Source organism: Plectropomus leopardus, chromosome 15, assembly GCF_008729295.1.
Source record: "Plectropomus leopardus isolate mb chromosome 15, YSFRI_Pleo_2.0, whole genome shotgun sequence".
Taxonomy (NCBI): domain Eukaryota; kingdom Metazoa; phylum Chordata; class Actinopteri; order Perciformes; family Serranidae; genus Plectropomus; species Plectropomus leopardus.
The window spans coordinates 24,830,182-24,846,434 of NC_056477.1; the positions used below are offsets into that span (position 1 = coordinate 24,830,182).

At 40.7% G+C, this 16,253-nt stretch overlaps 1 protein-coding gene across 6 annotated transcripts in view; it reads left to right on the forward strand.

Annotated features, from left to right (window-relative positions):
- Positions 1 to 16,253, forward strand: part of cpeb3 (cytoplasmic polyadenylation element binding protein 3) — a 48,628-nt gene that overhangs the window by 2,854 nt on the left and 29,521 nt on the right. For 4 of the 6 annotated variants that reach the window (XM_042501580.1, XM_042501574.1, XM_042501575.1 and 1 more), the window contains exon 3: positions 8,533 to 8,686. In XM_042501580.1, coding sequence (XP_042357514.1) covers positions 8,533 to 8,686 — 154 coding nt within the window. The remainder of the gene's footprint in view (positions 1 to 8,532; positions 8,687 to 16,253) is intronic. The other 2 variants (XM_042501578.1, XM_042501579.1) reach the window with 1 other exon arrangement.

Here is a 16,253-nt window from a genome sequence, read left to right on the forward strand (position 1 = left end):
ATAAGGTCTCCCTGAACTCATCAGTAGCACTGATTCATTATAATAGTGATTGATGGGCTATTGACAGAGGCGTAAATACAGACAGTGCAGGCAGTGCAGTTGCGTGGGGGCCCATGACTTGGTTGATGGGGTGGAGGGGGACGCCTGTGAGAGATTTAGATCCTCAGAAATACACCTGTTTAAAAAAGAATTTATATTAATTAAAAAATGTCGGCATTTGCCTTATGTCATCAAAAAGGCAAGCTCCACCACAATTTTCCTTTCTTAGATACATCTGTAGCAGTTGCTTAAAAAAAGATAGGCTTATTCTACATAAACTTAAAAAATAAATATTTTTTTCTTATTTTCTTTGGTATTTTTGTCATATACATATATATATAGACATGCAATAATGATTGCTGGGTAGTATGTATGTTGAAATTGTCCAGTGTCAAGTATTTATTTGATCATGAGACAATATGACAAATGGTAGGTGCCAAATCTGTCAGTAGGGCCTGCATAATATCGTGCATTCAGGCCCATCATAACTACCTTAAGCCACTGACTGACATTTTTTATAGCCTTTGTCATACAGTGTTTTTCACACAGTTATTATGGGTAACCATTAAAATGTAACCTCACAGGCAATTATTTATTTTTAATTCAGATCATTCAGCATTACAGACCTTTCTTTTAAATGTGCCGTACACCGGAGCTGTGATTAATGTGGCCCAGATGAATTGACAAATGACCATCGGGTTTTGTCAGCGGCATTTAACATTTTCATCCGGCTTGTGTGCTGTCAGATTGTGCGCTGGAGGTCAGAGAAATGACACAGTGAGTCCTTGAAGTATTCTCATCGATCACTGCTATTTTTATGCATTCAAAGACAAACACACTGAAGTCAGTCCCTAGAAATAGTCACCCTGCACCGATTATTGCATAAAATGGTTAAATTCCCTCTGCCAGCTCACTCTGTGGGGTTTAAAGGACACATGACACGTTCGGGTGCTGCTTGTATCTTTCTCAATTCAGGCTGACAGAACCAGTATGTACAGACTTGATTACCAACTCACCATAATGATGAGAAAGGATGTTTTCAATTATGTATTTTATAAAACACAGCACAGTAAGCTGCAGAGAGAATATGCTGCACAGTAAATAGGAGAAGTCATTTCACACGCTTCTTAATTTATGCCCTCGAATAAGAGACTGTTAGTTATTTATGAGATGGTGCTGCAAAATGGGGGAGGCACTTTAGATCATTTTTTAAGCACTGGGGAGGGAGTTCTATTTTTTGATTTGTCTTAGACATTCAACTTTAAACAATAGTGTTTTGTATTTATTTATTTAAAAAAAAAACCCACTTGGGCATGTTTTCTTTAAATCACCAAAATCACACCATTTATCAGAGCCAGAAGCTGTAAAATATGCTTATTTAACGTGAAAGGAGGGTCATGCATTTTCCCCCACTCAGGGAGGCTTGAGGAAAAATAGATCTTGGGAGGTTAATGACATATAAAAGGAAACAAAACAAAAACAACAACAACAAAGGCACACCCCAGCCACCACCTATTCCAATAAATAAAGTACAATCCATCAAAGTCCATAAAGGTTTTGTGCAAATCAATGAATACAAACATGCCATGACAAATACAGCAAGACTGGGCATTGAGAGTTACAATGCTCACTATTAAAAAATAAATAAAAGCACCAACATGTACTACTACTACTACTACTACTACTACTAATAATAATAATAATAATAATGATAATAATAGACTAATGATAATAACAATGACAGACAAATAATAAAAATGACAATATTTTGATAATAATATCAGTTTAACCGGCAGTATGTAAAGGCACCATCTGCACTGAAACGGGCGAAGTTTGAAAGTAGAGGAAGCAACTTAAAATAAGAAGAAGCCAATATGAAGCTCTTATTCTTTTTTTTAACAAAAAATTCAAAAGTGGCATTAAACAAGCAAAGGCGGATTAGTTAGAGAGTTCGAAAAAAAAGTTTGTTATTGTGTTTCTCTCAGCAGACCAAAAAAAAACAAAAAAAAGACTTCATCGGAGGGCTACCTGAAGGTCATATCACAGCATGTGGCCAGCATTTACTAGCTACAGTAGCATAATAAATGTTAAGAAAAGGCAAGGATGTTGTTTTTATTCTTTAAATACAGAATAAGTTATGTTCAGCAGGTCAAATTAATGTGCACATTAATAATAACTGGGAACCTTTCTATTACTGTACCTGTCCAATCCCAGTCTTCCCCTGCATTTCTGTTTTTATCACCAAACTGGTATGTGAGAGGATGATATACAATGCTACTTCTTGTCTTTTGGTCCATTCATCAGTTTCCACAGGACTCATCTATGTCCACAGCACTACAGAAGACACTAGAGAGACATTGTCATTACGGTTTGAATTTATCTCAGTCGGTCATCCTGCTAAATTATGTCTGATTCTAGAGCACACTAGCACGAACAGTCCAAATATTGTATGGCTTTTTCACATGGCTAGCCATGTGTTTTCCCTATGTTTAGTTACGCTGCCAGACAAACAAGCCAACATGAAAAATAAGCCAGCTGAAAACTCCCCTGTTAAGTCACCGGCTCACTTAAAAAGGAGTACTTGTTCACCCGATCAAAGCAAAGACCCGGGAGAACGGAGCACTGGCCAAAATGTTAACCTGTTACCTCAGAGAGGACTACATGTGCAGACGAAACTCCAACTGAAATTCCAACCGGCTTGAAACGTATAGCCTTTTGAGGAGATAATGATTGTGTGTGTCAGTCAGTCCTCCCCCGGCTTTATTACACGGTTTCCTCCGCCGAGTGCCTCGATCTGTTTTCTCTGGATTTGGCCAGCTCACAGCTCCAGTTATCACCAGGAGACAAGGTCAGGGGGCCACATGTCATGCTTTGTAGAGTTGTCTGTTTACTGAAGTGAAAATCAGGCAAATAGTAGAGAAGTACAGTCGTCTACACTTGTGTGGTCAAGTGCTGCAGGTGAAACAGGGTTACAGTGACATACTACAGTGCTTTACCCAAACAGTGGTGGTCATAGGTTTTGGTGGGGCTGGGCAAAGAAGCCTACTGAGGCCCCCCAACAACCCCAGTGTCATATTTTTTTCTCCTTGTCTTGTTTTTCTTTCATTTCTGGTGACCAGGAAATGCTCGTTTTATTGTGCTGAAAGTTACACCTCCCTGCAGTGACAGGTAAACATTTTGGCCGGCACTCCTTTTTAAGTGAGCCGGTGACTTAGCGGGGGAGTTTTTGGCTGGCTTATTTAACAGTTATATCTCATTTCGACCAAAATTAGCCCATATTTGCAGGTTTTTAAAATGTGAAAAATCATTTGAAAATAGGTGATTCTGGTGTGTCATGGACAGGCCAGAAAACAGGTTAGTAAGCAGTAGAAAGCAGCATGAAGGCCAGTGAAATTATTTATTCAGTCTCTGTCTCAAACTTGGTGCTGACTGGATTTTAAAAGTTTTTGAGTGCTACTTGGATGGAGACTGACAGTATTTTTTGACAGCCTGACACTGCACCACACCAGGAAAGGGGCTAAAATTAGCACGTCATCCTGGGTGTCATATCTCCATCACTGCTGACTGAAGCTGATCAGAGCTGGAACTGATGAATACACAGGACTACTGCAGAGTCATTTGTCCCAGGAGTGCATGACAAATGTAACCTTTCTCAATAAATACAAAAGCAATTATTATCGGGTGTTGGTGGGGATTTTGTGCATTAGGAAAGGGGCCAGCTAGGCAGCTAGCCGACTGTCCCACCTAATGGTATCCAAACTTTGCTAATATGAGGGTTTATCCGAGGCCCCTTTTCCAAATTCTTTTTTGGAGACCCCGAACATTAACCTCATTTTCCTCTCCATATGGTACACCCCTGCACTCACAATCACTTTTCACACAGAGACTGCATCATTTGGCTGCTACAAAGTCCCATCCTTATGCCTCCTTTGCTTTTTACACAGAACCAAACAATGGTGACATCGGCATGTGTGAATTTAGACAGCATGCCGGCATCGCTGAAGCAAAAGAGGCATGATGGACATGGAGTTTAACACAAGAGCAACCATGTCTAGTGTAACATATATTATATCATATCATTGGCAGCGCTTTATAAACAATAACAATAACATCACATGGCAATAACAGCTATTTACCGTCTCTGTTTTATGGCAGCTGATCTTGCCCCCTAATCTTTTTTTTCCAATTGCAGATATTTACTGTGGCTGATCTTCTTTTTTTGAGTTAGCCGTTAACTGCAAATAGCTGCTTTTTAAATGTCTCGTGGTGGGTCACACGCATAATAGGCCAACAAAATATCATGAGACATCACACGTGCAATGCCTATGGTCCCATCCTGCTGGCTGTCCCCTTTACATAAAGTTTGGTGCTGTTGCTACCTGTGTTGCGGGCTCAAAGGCGAGACAACTCTGTACCCTTATTCTGCAACTGTACCTTTTATACAGAATGTGAGGCAGCATAGTCGCAGTGTAAAAGGGCCATAAATATTTACTAATTAGAGCTGAAATTAAGAATAGTTTGACAGTAAATTAATCTGCAATCATTCCGATAATCTATAATTTCTTTAAAACAAGCAAAAGTTGACGTTAAGTTTTTAAGCAAAAGTCAACTATTTACTGCACTGGCTGTATTTTTTTGCCAAGTAAATGCACCATTTATGTGTTACTTTGAATTCTCTTATAAGATCATATAAAATAAAAGTTAATACCAGTAGTTTCAGTGCTTGTAATCACCCTTTGTATCTGCAAGTATTTTCTTCCATTGGATAAAAAGCAGTTCGACCATGACAGCATTTTAAAAGGCCCTCTGTGTACCTCAGTGATGCAATCCTGCCTGTAGCTCACACTTAGCTGTTTAGCAATTACACCCATAATTGCAGAAGACTTATCACCAGGATGCAAGGTCAGGGTGCCACATGTTTACTGAAGTGAAACTCAGACAAACTGCGGAGCAGAGAAACCTGCAGCGTACACAGACACGCACTAGTCCTGCACTGTCATGTGGACGGCTGGTGATAGGCGTTGTCATTCTGTAGATCTCAGTATTCTTCAGATGTCCCAGATAAAACACGGGGCGATACGTTGAGTCCCGTGCGCTCCGACATGTGCTCATACTCGCCTGCTGCTGGCAGCCGCTTAAAGGCAGAGGAATGTGCGGAATTCAACTTAACATGTCAGTGTGAGGCTTAAGACGCAAAGTCACATGAGCTTCTCGGGAGATACCGTGATTCGAAGTGATGTTAGTGGCGAGGACTGTGTGGTCCTCGGTGATCGTAATCACATCGTATCAGATCGAGATGTCTCAAGTTAGACGGCAGACTGACAGGTTGAGTCTCACAGTCAAACGCTGTGTGATGCTCATGTGAAAGAACAGGAGCTTGGACAAGTTTGTGGGTAAAACCACGTAGTCATATGTAAGCCAAACATCAGATGTATTTGTCATGACTCTTTGGGCCTCCACCCAGAGTGGTTTGGTTGTCCTTTGGGCCTGTTATTTACTGACTGATTGTAGAGCACATTAATGTTTAGCATAAAAATAATTAACTGCTGCCCACACTTTTCACATTTCATGAAGGGAAAACAAACAATAGACGATAAATCCACCAACTGCCTCTGAATCTGGCAGTCCTTAACCTCCCCGAACAGACTTTACTCATTAAAAACAGGTACTCAGCCATATTTTAAATGCTTTGTCTGTTCCTTATCAAGATCTTGCTCATAAACACTCCTATATCTTGTTTATGTGCCGTGAGGAAAGATAAGCTGCAGCGTAGTCGAGATAGGTCATCGTGAACCTGCACTCCTAACTAATAGGATTCTTATGTGATGTTTAAACACTGTCTGTTTGGGACTTTTGGATCTCTTTAGGTCGTTTGACTACACCGAGCCCTCCAACCCCCACCCATCGCAGAGCTCATCCACATGTGTCGGAGAGGAGGGGAGGGGAGGAAAACTCAAAGCTCAGCGTTTTAAGTGTTTACCGTTTGTACCAAGTGGGCAGATTTTTATCTGCGTGGCGCTGTCGGGTCCAGAGTGGAGGGAATAACGCTTTTGAATGCTCAGCCGAATGGGCAACAATAGCTGTGGCGTGCAAACAATGTGGCCCCGGCTTGGGCAGCGGACACAGGACACAGCTGCCAAGACTGTAGCCTCCAGCTCCGGTTAGACGCGCTCTCAGGCTTTACCTTTGGCACACATGACATTCTCATGAATTCATCCACTCACAGACGGGGTCTAAACATGTCACAGTGAGCGGTTTAACCCTGAGGTGTTAACATGCTTTTATAACATCTTTACTTTATATTTATTTTTTGATCAAATATTTCACAATTTTAAATCAGGATTTTACCTTTATTTATTCATTTATTTTTAACAAATTTAAGCTCTTGTATGGCTGATTTTTTCTTTCACACTAAGGACAGAAGAATGTATTTAGATCTGTTTATTTATATTTTATTTTTGCTACCGGAGAAAGTATCATTTTGATATCAGTACTTCAACTTCAGATGCCCACACACCACTGTGCCAACCACCCTGCCAACTGCCCCACCAACCGCCAAGCTGCCTGAGCAAGCCCCCAAAAAGCAAAGTGTTTTAACAGCAGCTGCTAAAGGGCTGGGTGATATGGAGAGAATCAAATATCACAATATTTTTGAATAATACCTTGATATTGTGACGACACTGTAGGATTGACTGTAAGTGCTTTTACAAGATATTCACACAATGAGATGAGATGTGAAAGCCCCTTTAGGTATCATATTTGCACCATTACCCCCCCCCAAAAAAAAAACAATGGCTAAGCCTGTCACTAGAACTCTGATATTAAACCTGTGAAACACATGGCAAACCTGAAAAGGATATGATCTATTAGTGAAAGTTTTCTCGATTAATCTGTCAAGTATTTTATTGATTAAGCACGAGCAAATATTCACATTTTAAAACAGAATTGTACTCAGTTAAGCGATTATCAAAATGCTGATCACGTTTCTTTTGATCGTCTTGTCTGACAACTGACAAATCATTTAAGTTCTGGTCCGATCTTCTACAGTCTCTATAGTCGCTACCATACAATTATGGTAGCGACTATACAATGTCAAAATGATTGATACCTTGGACCAAACCTCCAGAGGGTTAATGAGCAAAGTGAGGAGTACTTCATCAGTTATGAGAAAGCCAGGGGAGTAATCATTTCAGATTTTAATATGCCCTTCTGTTAAGAAATCCTACACTAAATCCTGACAGATGGAGCTCCTCAGGGCAGAATCTTCTATGTGCTTTCATTGTAGCTTTCTGACATGAAAAGCCTCCGACTAAGATTCATATCTCCCTTACAATATCTGCTGTATTCACCATCACCCCCAGGGCTGACACATACGCTCTATTTTCCTGTAACATCTAGTCTTAGATCCTTAATTTATATTAGTCTAGATTAGTGAAGAATGCAACCCACCCTGTCTTGCTTTATTTTAAAATCTAAAATGGGAGCTGTTGATACAGGCAAGTTGTTGCCAAATGATCTGCCCTTGAGCAAGGTAAGCAACCAACCACAATTTCAACAGTGAGGCTAAATGTGCAAGTTCAAGTGTGCTGGTATTTAAAGATCATGCCCTTTACGCAGAAATTATATTCAGCGTTGTACTAATCTTTTACTCTGTACTGTACATTATTACCACATGACAACATACAAGAGCATTTGTATTCATTGTGTTTAAGCTGTGATATCAGAGAATGTGTCATATACACAATTAAAGGGACAGTTCACCCCCAAAATCAAAAACACATATTTTACCTCTTACCTTTAGTGCCAGTTATCAATCTAGACTGTTTTGGTGTGAGTCACCGAGTGTTGTCCATTATAACTGAACTAGATGGCACTCGGTTTGTAGTGCTCAAAACGCTCAAAACGCCCAAAACACACATTTCAAAAACTCAAGTAATGTCTCGTTCCAGATTATTTTCTCTCCACTGAACTTCACCCACCAAGTATCACCATGCAGAAGGAAGAGTGCATCTACTCATGGACAAGAGGTTTGGGGTCCATGATAACGCAATAAATAAACATTAATGGTGTCCTCCTTGACTGAGCTGTAATGTTAGCTAGCTCAGTGGTGCTAGGAGAGCTAACAATAGATGTTTCCTTCTGTGCAGTGATACAGTTGGCAGGTGTAGTTTAGTAGAAAGAAAATAGTTCCTACATGAGTAATAAGGTCATCATTCTAGAAAGACACATTGCTATCGTGTTATACAAATTTATGTTTTGGTGCTTTGAGCACTTCAAACCGAGTGCCATCTAGTTCCATTATATTGTAGAGAAGGCAGACATCTCAATGATGAAAATCTCCAACATTCGGCAGCACACACCAAAAACAATCTAGATTGTAAAACAGAACCACAGGCAAGACAAAAAAAAAACATGTATTATTTTGGGGTGAACTCTCCCTTTAATATTAATGCTACTTAAGACTAACCCTCTTCCTGTTTTGCTGTGTTGCAGGACCGGAATCGGCCCTTTGATGCTTTTAGCTTGCACTCTTTGGAGAATTCCTTAATGGATATGATAAGGACTGACCATGACAAAGGTAAACCACACCCTGCCGGTGGCCCACCAATGACTATCGCTGATATTATATGGAGGAATCATTTTGCAGGTTAGGAATATTCATACGTCCATGCTTACACTATTTGGATTGTTTTTTGTTTTCTTTTGCTTCATGGGCATATATCATCTCTGGGTTTTTTCTTTTGCTCTATTTGCCAATCTCTTAACCAATCCAGTACGGATCACCATGTTGTGTTTGAAATTGAATAATTAACATTATGAGCCTTACCTGCAAAATCTCACATAATTTTTGTTTCTCTGTGTGTGTTTGTGTGTGTGTGTGTGTGTGGTGGCCCAGAGTGCAGCAATGTGCACTCAGGCGGTCTTATTTGCAAACTGCTTCTTCTTTTGCCCTTTTCTCTTCTTAATGTGTTGGCTCTCTGCTCGCTGGAGCCAGTGGATCAAGAGATAATGTCATATGTGAGCATAAATGTTGAGTGATAGAGTGTATTTGTATTATCCGTGGTACAAAGCAGAATTTAGAAACCCTACGTGGACTTTTATTTTGTGTTTGATTGTGGGCGTAGACATGACTGAGTCACAGCCTGAAGATCAAATCAGTGTTTCTAAGCAACACTGATACACAGGCGCAGTTTTTCATGGTGAACTTCGTACTAAATACTAATATTAATACTTAAATGAATAAACAGTTTCATCTCTTGGGAGTACAGATAATGAAATCATGAAAACCTTGTTAAGAGATCTCGCTTCACACCCTTTTAAGGCCATCCAATGTACATCAGGTCTTCTAAGCCAATATTTTCGTAGCGCAAGTCACGTGTCTATTGTAAAAACTTTGGGTCCAGTCTCCCAGATGGGGCCCTGTCAGGTTGGGTGTAGGGTTTTTACGCTCCCCCCATCCTCCCACCTTAACAATGGAAAGATTGGTGGGAGGGGTATATAATGAGCAGAGCATGTCGCTTTCTCATGCGTGGAGTCTGTTTTCCCAATCCCTTGCTGAGAGAGCATTGTTACAGCAAAGTGGTCATCCCGGCCCGACCTAACTTCACTGGAAAGGTGTCGTAACGTCCTGCAGGGCGTCCCTTGTGATTGATTATCAAAGCACAGCAAAGACAGAGGAGATACGGGAGGGTGCCGCATAGATGTGGGTGTGCATTCCTGCATGTCTCTTTGCTTGTTTACCCCTCTCGCCATCATGTAGACAGCGTGGGGCTGCAGTAAGCTGCAGTGCCAACCACAGAGCAGTTCCACCCTGCTGGCGTACCTACTCACTGTCTGAGAGCTCAGTCTGCTGTGTAATCTACTGCGAAAAGCAGAGCAGCTGGAGCTTCTTTGAACTGAGGAGGTCATTCTGATCGGAAATTGTAACAAACACTGTTCTTGGGAAGAGTTTTACAACCCTACCATAACAGGTCCTGGTCATTTTGTTGTGTATGGCTTCAGGGTCAGGTCGGGGTCAGTCATTTTCAGAAGTAATTTGTCTACAAAGTCCTTTATTTCTCTCTCTAACTGTATACGTCTATATCCATGTGTGTCATTTTTTGAAAGTAAGAGTCAGTGAAGTAAATGTGTTGACAATTTAAATGTCAGTACTTAAAGAATTGTGTCAAAAATGTTACTTTGGATCTCCATTGGCAGTAGCGATTGGGTTGGTCAGTTTGTAAAGTCATGGTCCAGGTTCAGGTAAACCTGCTAAGCCATTAATAATTTCATATGATTCATTTAGCCTGATACTGTGTTCATGGTGGCTGATTTCCTTTTGGGAAGTAGAGATGTTTTGTTTTGTTTTGTTTTGTTTTGTTTAGTTTTGCCCTAAACAGTCAATTGCAAGAGCTTCCCCCATGTCCCCCTGCCAGACCTGTCTGAATCACTAAACAAATCAGTAATGTGGGTGGTGATTCTGGATGTCAGGCCAGGTTAAGATGTTGGTTTTAGGCTAGTGTACTCTCACACTGCAGAAAAGATGACCAGCCATCTAGTGCGTTCGTTGTGAAGTTGTCAGTATGCAGTAAAAATGTCATGGACTGACCAGGGCTTTGTTTCCTAAAAGTCTACGGGCTAAGATGCATTTGGGAAACGGTGCACAGGTAACATGTGCACAAACATGTTATTTACAGAAGTGAAGAGTCAGCATCTGCATTGTTAACGAACAGGCGCAACCTAACAAACTTGATCAACATTTCTGAAAAGCAAATTGAGAAAACATCTATACAATATAAATAACTGACAAAAGATGGACATTTTAATTTGAGAAAAAAATCCTGCTTTAGACTTTAAGGTCTCATTTGTAATTCAGTGTTAACCTAAAAGACAGTTTGCCCCACAATTAAAAATATTTTTTCTCTTGCCTAGTGCCTTAACCAGTCTCGATTGTTTTGGCTTTAGTGTTGGAGATAGCGGCCGTAGAGATGTCTGCCTCCTCTACAGTATAATGGAACTAGATGGCACTCTGCTTGTGGTGTTGAAAGCACCAAAAAAAATACATTTGAAAAACTCAACAGAAATGTGTCTTTCCAAAAATCAAAAGCCGATTACTCAAGATAATCCAGGTCAGTGATTGAAACCTACTTCTACAAGACTAGACAATGAGAGGAGACAACATGTTTTTTGATGCTAATTTGCTTCCTAAGTGAGTGTGGTATCCCACTTTGAGGGTACTACCCACCAGCTGAGAGCCACCAGACAAAACTAATTAACCAGTAGGCCCAGTTTTACATTCCCAACTGAACGGGTCCCTCCCACGTCCATCCCATCACAGACATTTCTCGCATACTTCTCATTGTGCCTGGAATAGTTGTTTTTCCTTGAGTGTTTTATGAGTCCGTTTGTGTTTTTCTAAAGAAGGAGAAGCGCTTTTGGTGTGATGTAAATATGAATCTGTGGGGTGAGAGTGTGAGGTGACCCCACCCACACCCCTGTCTCTCTGTGACAAGACAGCGAGGCCATCTCGATTCAACTAGTTTTTTTTTCTACGTGCTTGTTTGGATAAGAGTCAGCTTCAAAGGGTGTGTGTGTGTGTGTCTGCTGTCTGTGAGTGAGACACTTTATTCTTGCGATCCTCTCAAACTTTGAAAAAGCTCTTTACTCCTGGGTGAGGGGCCGCGGGGACGTCTGAACAAACGGGCCCTTTCTGTAGCAAAACACACACACTGGTCTGCATCCTGAACTGGGTCAGCTGAGCTCACGTGTGGAGAGCCAGGCACCCCCACACAAACACACACACACACACACACACACCAGAGATTCCCCCCTTGGCCAGGAAAAACACCACCAGTTTGACAACAGCCACCAGTGCTGCTGCCAGCAATATCGTCACACACTCTCAGGATACACACATCCAAATTAGTTCTGACATGTAAATCAACTGTGGCATTCCATGTAAAGCAGTCTCACCTCACACACTCTTTCGCTCATCGATGCCTCAGCAGACATGATACTGTGACTGCAGCATGCAGCCACTCCCCACACACACACACACACAACCTCCATGGTGTCACTAACCATTTGAGATACTCAAAAGTGTTAATAAGTCCCTTGAGTCATCGTGGAGGTTGTGTGTGGATCCCACCCCACCCACATAGTCTCTCTCTCTGTGCGCACACACACACACACACACAAACACACACACTCACACACACATTGCCTTAGCAGGCCTGACTCACATGATCTTACTCATGCATCAGCTACGATGTGCATTTTGTTTTTGTGCGTAAGTGCAACTTATAGAAGGTTGGTGAATCAGCAGCTTTTAGAAAAATAAACTCCATCAACCATCGAATTTAAGGCCCAAAGCTGAGCTGCAGCTTGTGAATATTTGCTTTACCAGTTGTTGTTGTTTTTCTTTTTTCAATTAATTAATCCAATGAATAGTTAGACATTTTGGGGAATATGCTTATTGCCTTTCTTACCAACAGGAGATCAATACCTTTTTGATGCCTCTATGGTAAATATGAAGATGCTACCAGGCGCTTCTTAGCCCTGCATAAAAGGGGAAAACAGCTAGGTCAGCCTGGCTACGTCCACAAGTAAAAAGAAAATAAGCCTACCAGCACTTCCAACGCTCAAAATTTTTTAATTGCAAGTTTGATACGAATGAAAAGTGCAAAAATATATCTATAAAAGTTGTCCTTTTACCGTTTTTATGTATGATGGCTGTCAAAAGTCACCTTACTACAACAGCCAAACAGAGAGAGGATGTCAATTTTAAAACATGTGAAAATAAAAAAACGAATATCAGAAACATGCTGAAAATGAAAAAACAAAAAAAGCAGAAAACAAAGTATCAACAAAATGCTTTTTTTTTTTTTTATGTGTGTGTGTGTGTGTGTGTGTGTGTGTGTGTGTCTCTTTTTTATTATTCTGTGTCCCCTTTTTAAAATTCAAAAGTTTTTGCGGGTCAATGAACGCAGCACAGGCAGGCAGTCGCAGAGTTTGAGTTGCGGGGTAGATAACTGATCTGCAGATCTGGTCAGAGCTGATCAGACTGAATATGGAAACGGAATGGAAACAGACTGTAAGACCCAGCACAAGAGCTAAGTTTGACTTCCACTACGCCTGACGTTCTGCTGCTTCCTCTGTGCCCAGAGTACGCACTGCACTCCCAGTGCAATGAATAAATAGCATACATATTCCGATAGTGCCCTTCAAGAATGATCCACTTCCAAAAATCTAAAATCAACGTGTGTCTGCAAATATTTTATTGGGCATGCTGACACTGAGGTTTGAGAGGTCTTCACTTTGCATTATTTCTGTATTTGCAGTGTTTGCGGCTAATGTATTTGTTTTGGCTTTTTGCAGCACATTTTTTTCATTTGCAACACGTTTCTGCAGTATTTGTTTTGGATTTTCATATGCGTTTTTGAACTGACATTGTTTCTGAGACTGAACCGAGTTTCTTTAAATGGAAATGTTTTGGGCAGTTGTACGGCTTTTGCAGATATACACCTTTTGTTTGTATTAAACAAACAAGACATAACATGTTAATTTCTGAGCTAAACAGCCGAGTAGTGCTGGTAGGCTGATTTTTTTAAACCTTTGGACTAGCCAGGCTAGTTGTTTTCCCCTTCTTCTAGTCTTTATGCTGGGTTAAGCAGCTGCTGGTGGTTTGTTCTGAAAAAATGCTAACCAGTTACATTTTACACAAACAGTTTTGTGTTGATTTTACAAGCTTCGTTGTGTTTGGCTGACACCCATCATATGTTGGTCAACGGCCTGGATGAGGCATAATGTTGTTGTAACAAATAGAAGGTGCCAGGTATAATTGAAGTCAATAGCAAACACGGGGGAGAGCAAACGCTGGTGCTGTTTGACTGCATGCACTTGTTGACACACAGGAGCTTTTATCAGGAGGAACACGAGTATGACGAGTGCAGCACAGGTCAGATGAGTAACCGTGTGACTAAACACAGCACTGTGATGATAGGAAGCGGTGGGTGTCTCCATATAACTTTTCTAGAAATGTTTGCATAGATAGAGCCCTCACAGTGCACCTTCTGTCTCCATGTTAGATAAAGTTATGGTGAAAAGGTTTACAGTGAGGTTTAAGTTAACTATAAAGATAAAGATTCAGCTTTGACCAAGAAAACACTACCTTCCTCTGTCGTAAATAGGTCCTCAAATATTGTGTTTGTTTGGAAGAGGAGGTCTGTGTGATCTTTTGTCTTCAGGTTCAAAGAGGGGTCACTCCATCTTAACCTAAGGTGAAAGGTCAATAAAACGCTTGGTTGGGCTGAAGTTTGGCTGACAAGCTGGACTTGACCTCTCAACATTTCCGCCCTTGTAGTTAACAACACCTGCGATGATCTCAGCGTCAGAGGGATGCCCCTGTACTTTAAACAGCCCGTAATGACTGAACAGAGATAAGATGATGTGTTTTGTTGGCTGTGTTAAAGGTTAAATCGCACCTTGCCTCCAATAAACTACACCATCAGAGTGCTGTGTTTTGTTATGGTGGAAAATTCATGACTCCAGTGAGCATGACTGACCTAATCCTGTCCAGGCAACAAAACAAGTCTGGGCTTGTTTTGTCTATTTAAAACATGGTTTGTCCAGGTCTCACAAGCCATGAAATACTTTTGAAAGTGTTATTATCACTGCCAAGTTGTGCATCAGGCTTAACTGGATTCTGGAATTCCTCTATTATTATATGAGAGGCATTTAATAGTTTTACAATTATTACTTTTATGAAACATTAAATAGCAGTGGGTGGTTGGCGTATTTAGGGATTTGCTTCTAGAAATATTTCCCTAACCACATAATTTTATGCTATTGCTTGATAACTGAAGGAACTTTGGCTCTGTTGTAATCATCTTGTTGGGGGTTGTTGGGTTGAGATCAAGCTGGTATGAAAGCAGAGAAGTAGGCCATTCTGACAAACAGAATCAAAATAACTTTCTCCAGATTCTTACAGAAACATCCATCCGTATCATTTTTTTTTTCAGTCATCTGTCGACTGTGTGCAAAACATAAATATGCCCCTCAGAGGGTATTGTCATCTTTTTTTTTGTGCTAGTGTTATGTTGGTAATTGAAGGTTTCTTTAGCAGTAGTCAGCAAGTAGTGCAGCTTTGGGGCACCCTGCTGCTGAGGTGTTTTTTTTTCATCATTTCTAACATTTCCGCACCTTGCTGTCGGCACTCCCACTCTCCTCACATAACTTCTACCGGAGCTTTCTCCTAGAGGTGTTATTGCAGGGCTTAAATATGTGCTGTAATGTGGAAAAGAGGGAGCAAAAACGTGACCAAAGCAGTTGAGAAGAGCTCCAGGTGGGACACAGTCGGAGGTGATCAGCCACATGGAATCTAGTGAAAATTTAACCGCTTAGGAACTTGAGGCACAGCACTCATATGGCCCCTCAGTTGTTTCTCTTAGTCCATGTAGACCAAAGGTCCCATTCCTGTTTTCTTTCACAGATCATTCAAAAGCAGCGTCCAACATAGACATGTCGTGTTTAAGACAATGATAGATATGGCTGTTGATCAGTCCAAGTAGCTCAGTGTTTAATTCAATAGATTTTCAAAAAATCGAAGACGGTGCTATGGGGCAGTCTGCCTTCCAGCACAAAAGTAAGCCAGAAAGCAGTAAAGTTATTAATATTTGTAAACCCCCTTGCCAGCGGCAGCCATGGCCGGAGGCATAATGCATTGAATAATGCATTTTAGGGAATTTCTTAAAATTTGGCACAAATTTTTACTCGACAACAAACTGATCAAATTTTGGTGGTCAAGGTCACTGTGACTTTGTCTGTCTCATTTTCGTAAACCAAGAAAACCAAGAATGCCTTAAAGGAATCTCTTTCACTTTGGCGCAAACATCCACTTGCACCCAGGGATGAGAAGAATTCATATGCCAAATATGACAAAATTTCAATAGGATACAACTATGACACAATTAAATATTATATACAAAAGGTCAAAGGTCAATTTTACTGTGACATCATATCAACATTCTGAAAAAATACTTTTCTGGACATTATCATATGACATAACTTAGGAACAGAAGGGGAGACATTTAGTCAGTTTTAGAATATGCAGCTTCTTCGAAGTAACATCCATATTTGAAGCATTTTCAACTGTCATGGCTACACAAGTCTGGACAGACATGGGTGTAAATTGCAACTTGACTAGTTGGGAGAGGCATCCAACTGTGAGCTAGTGA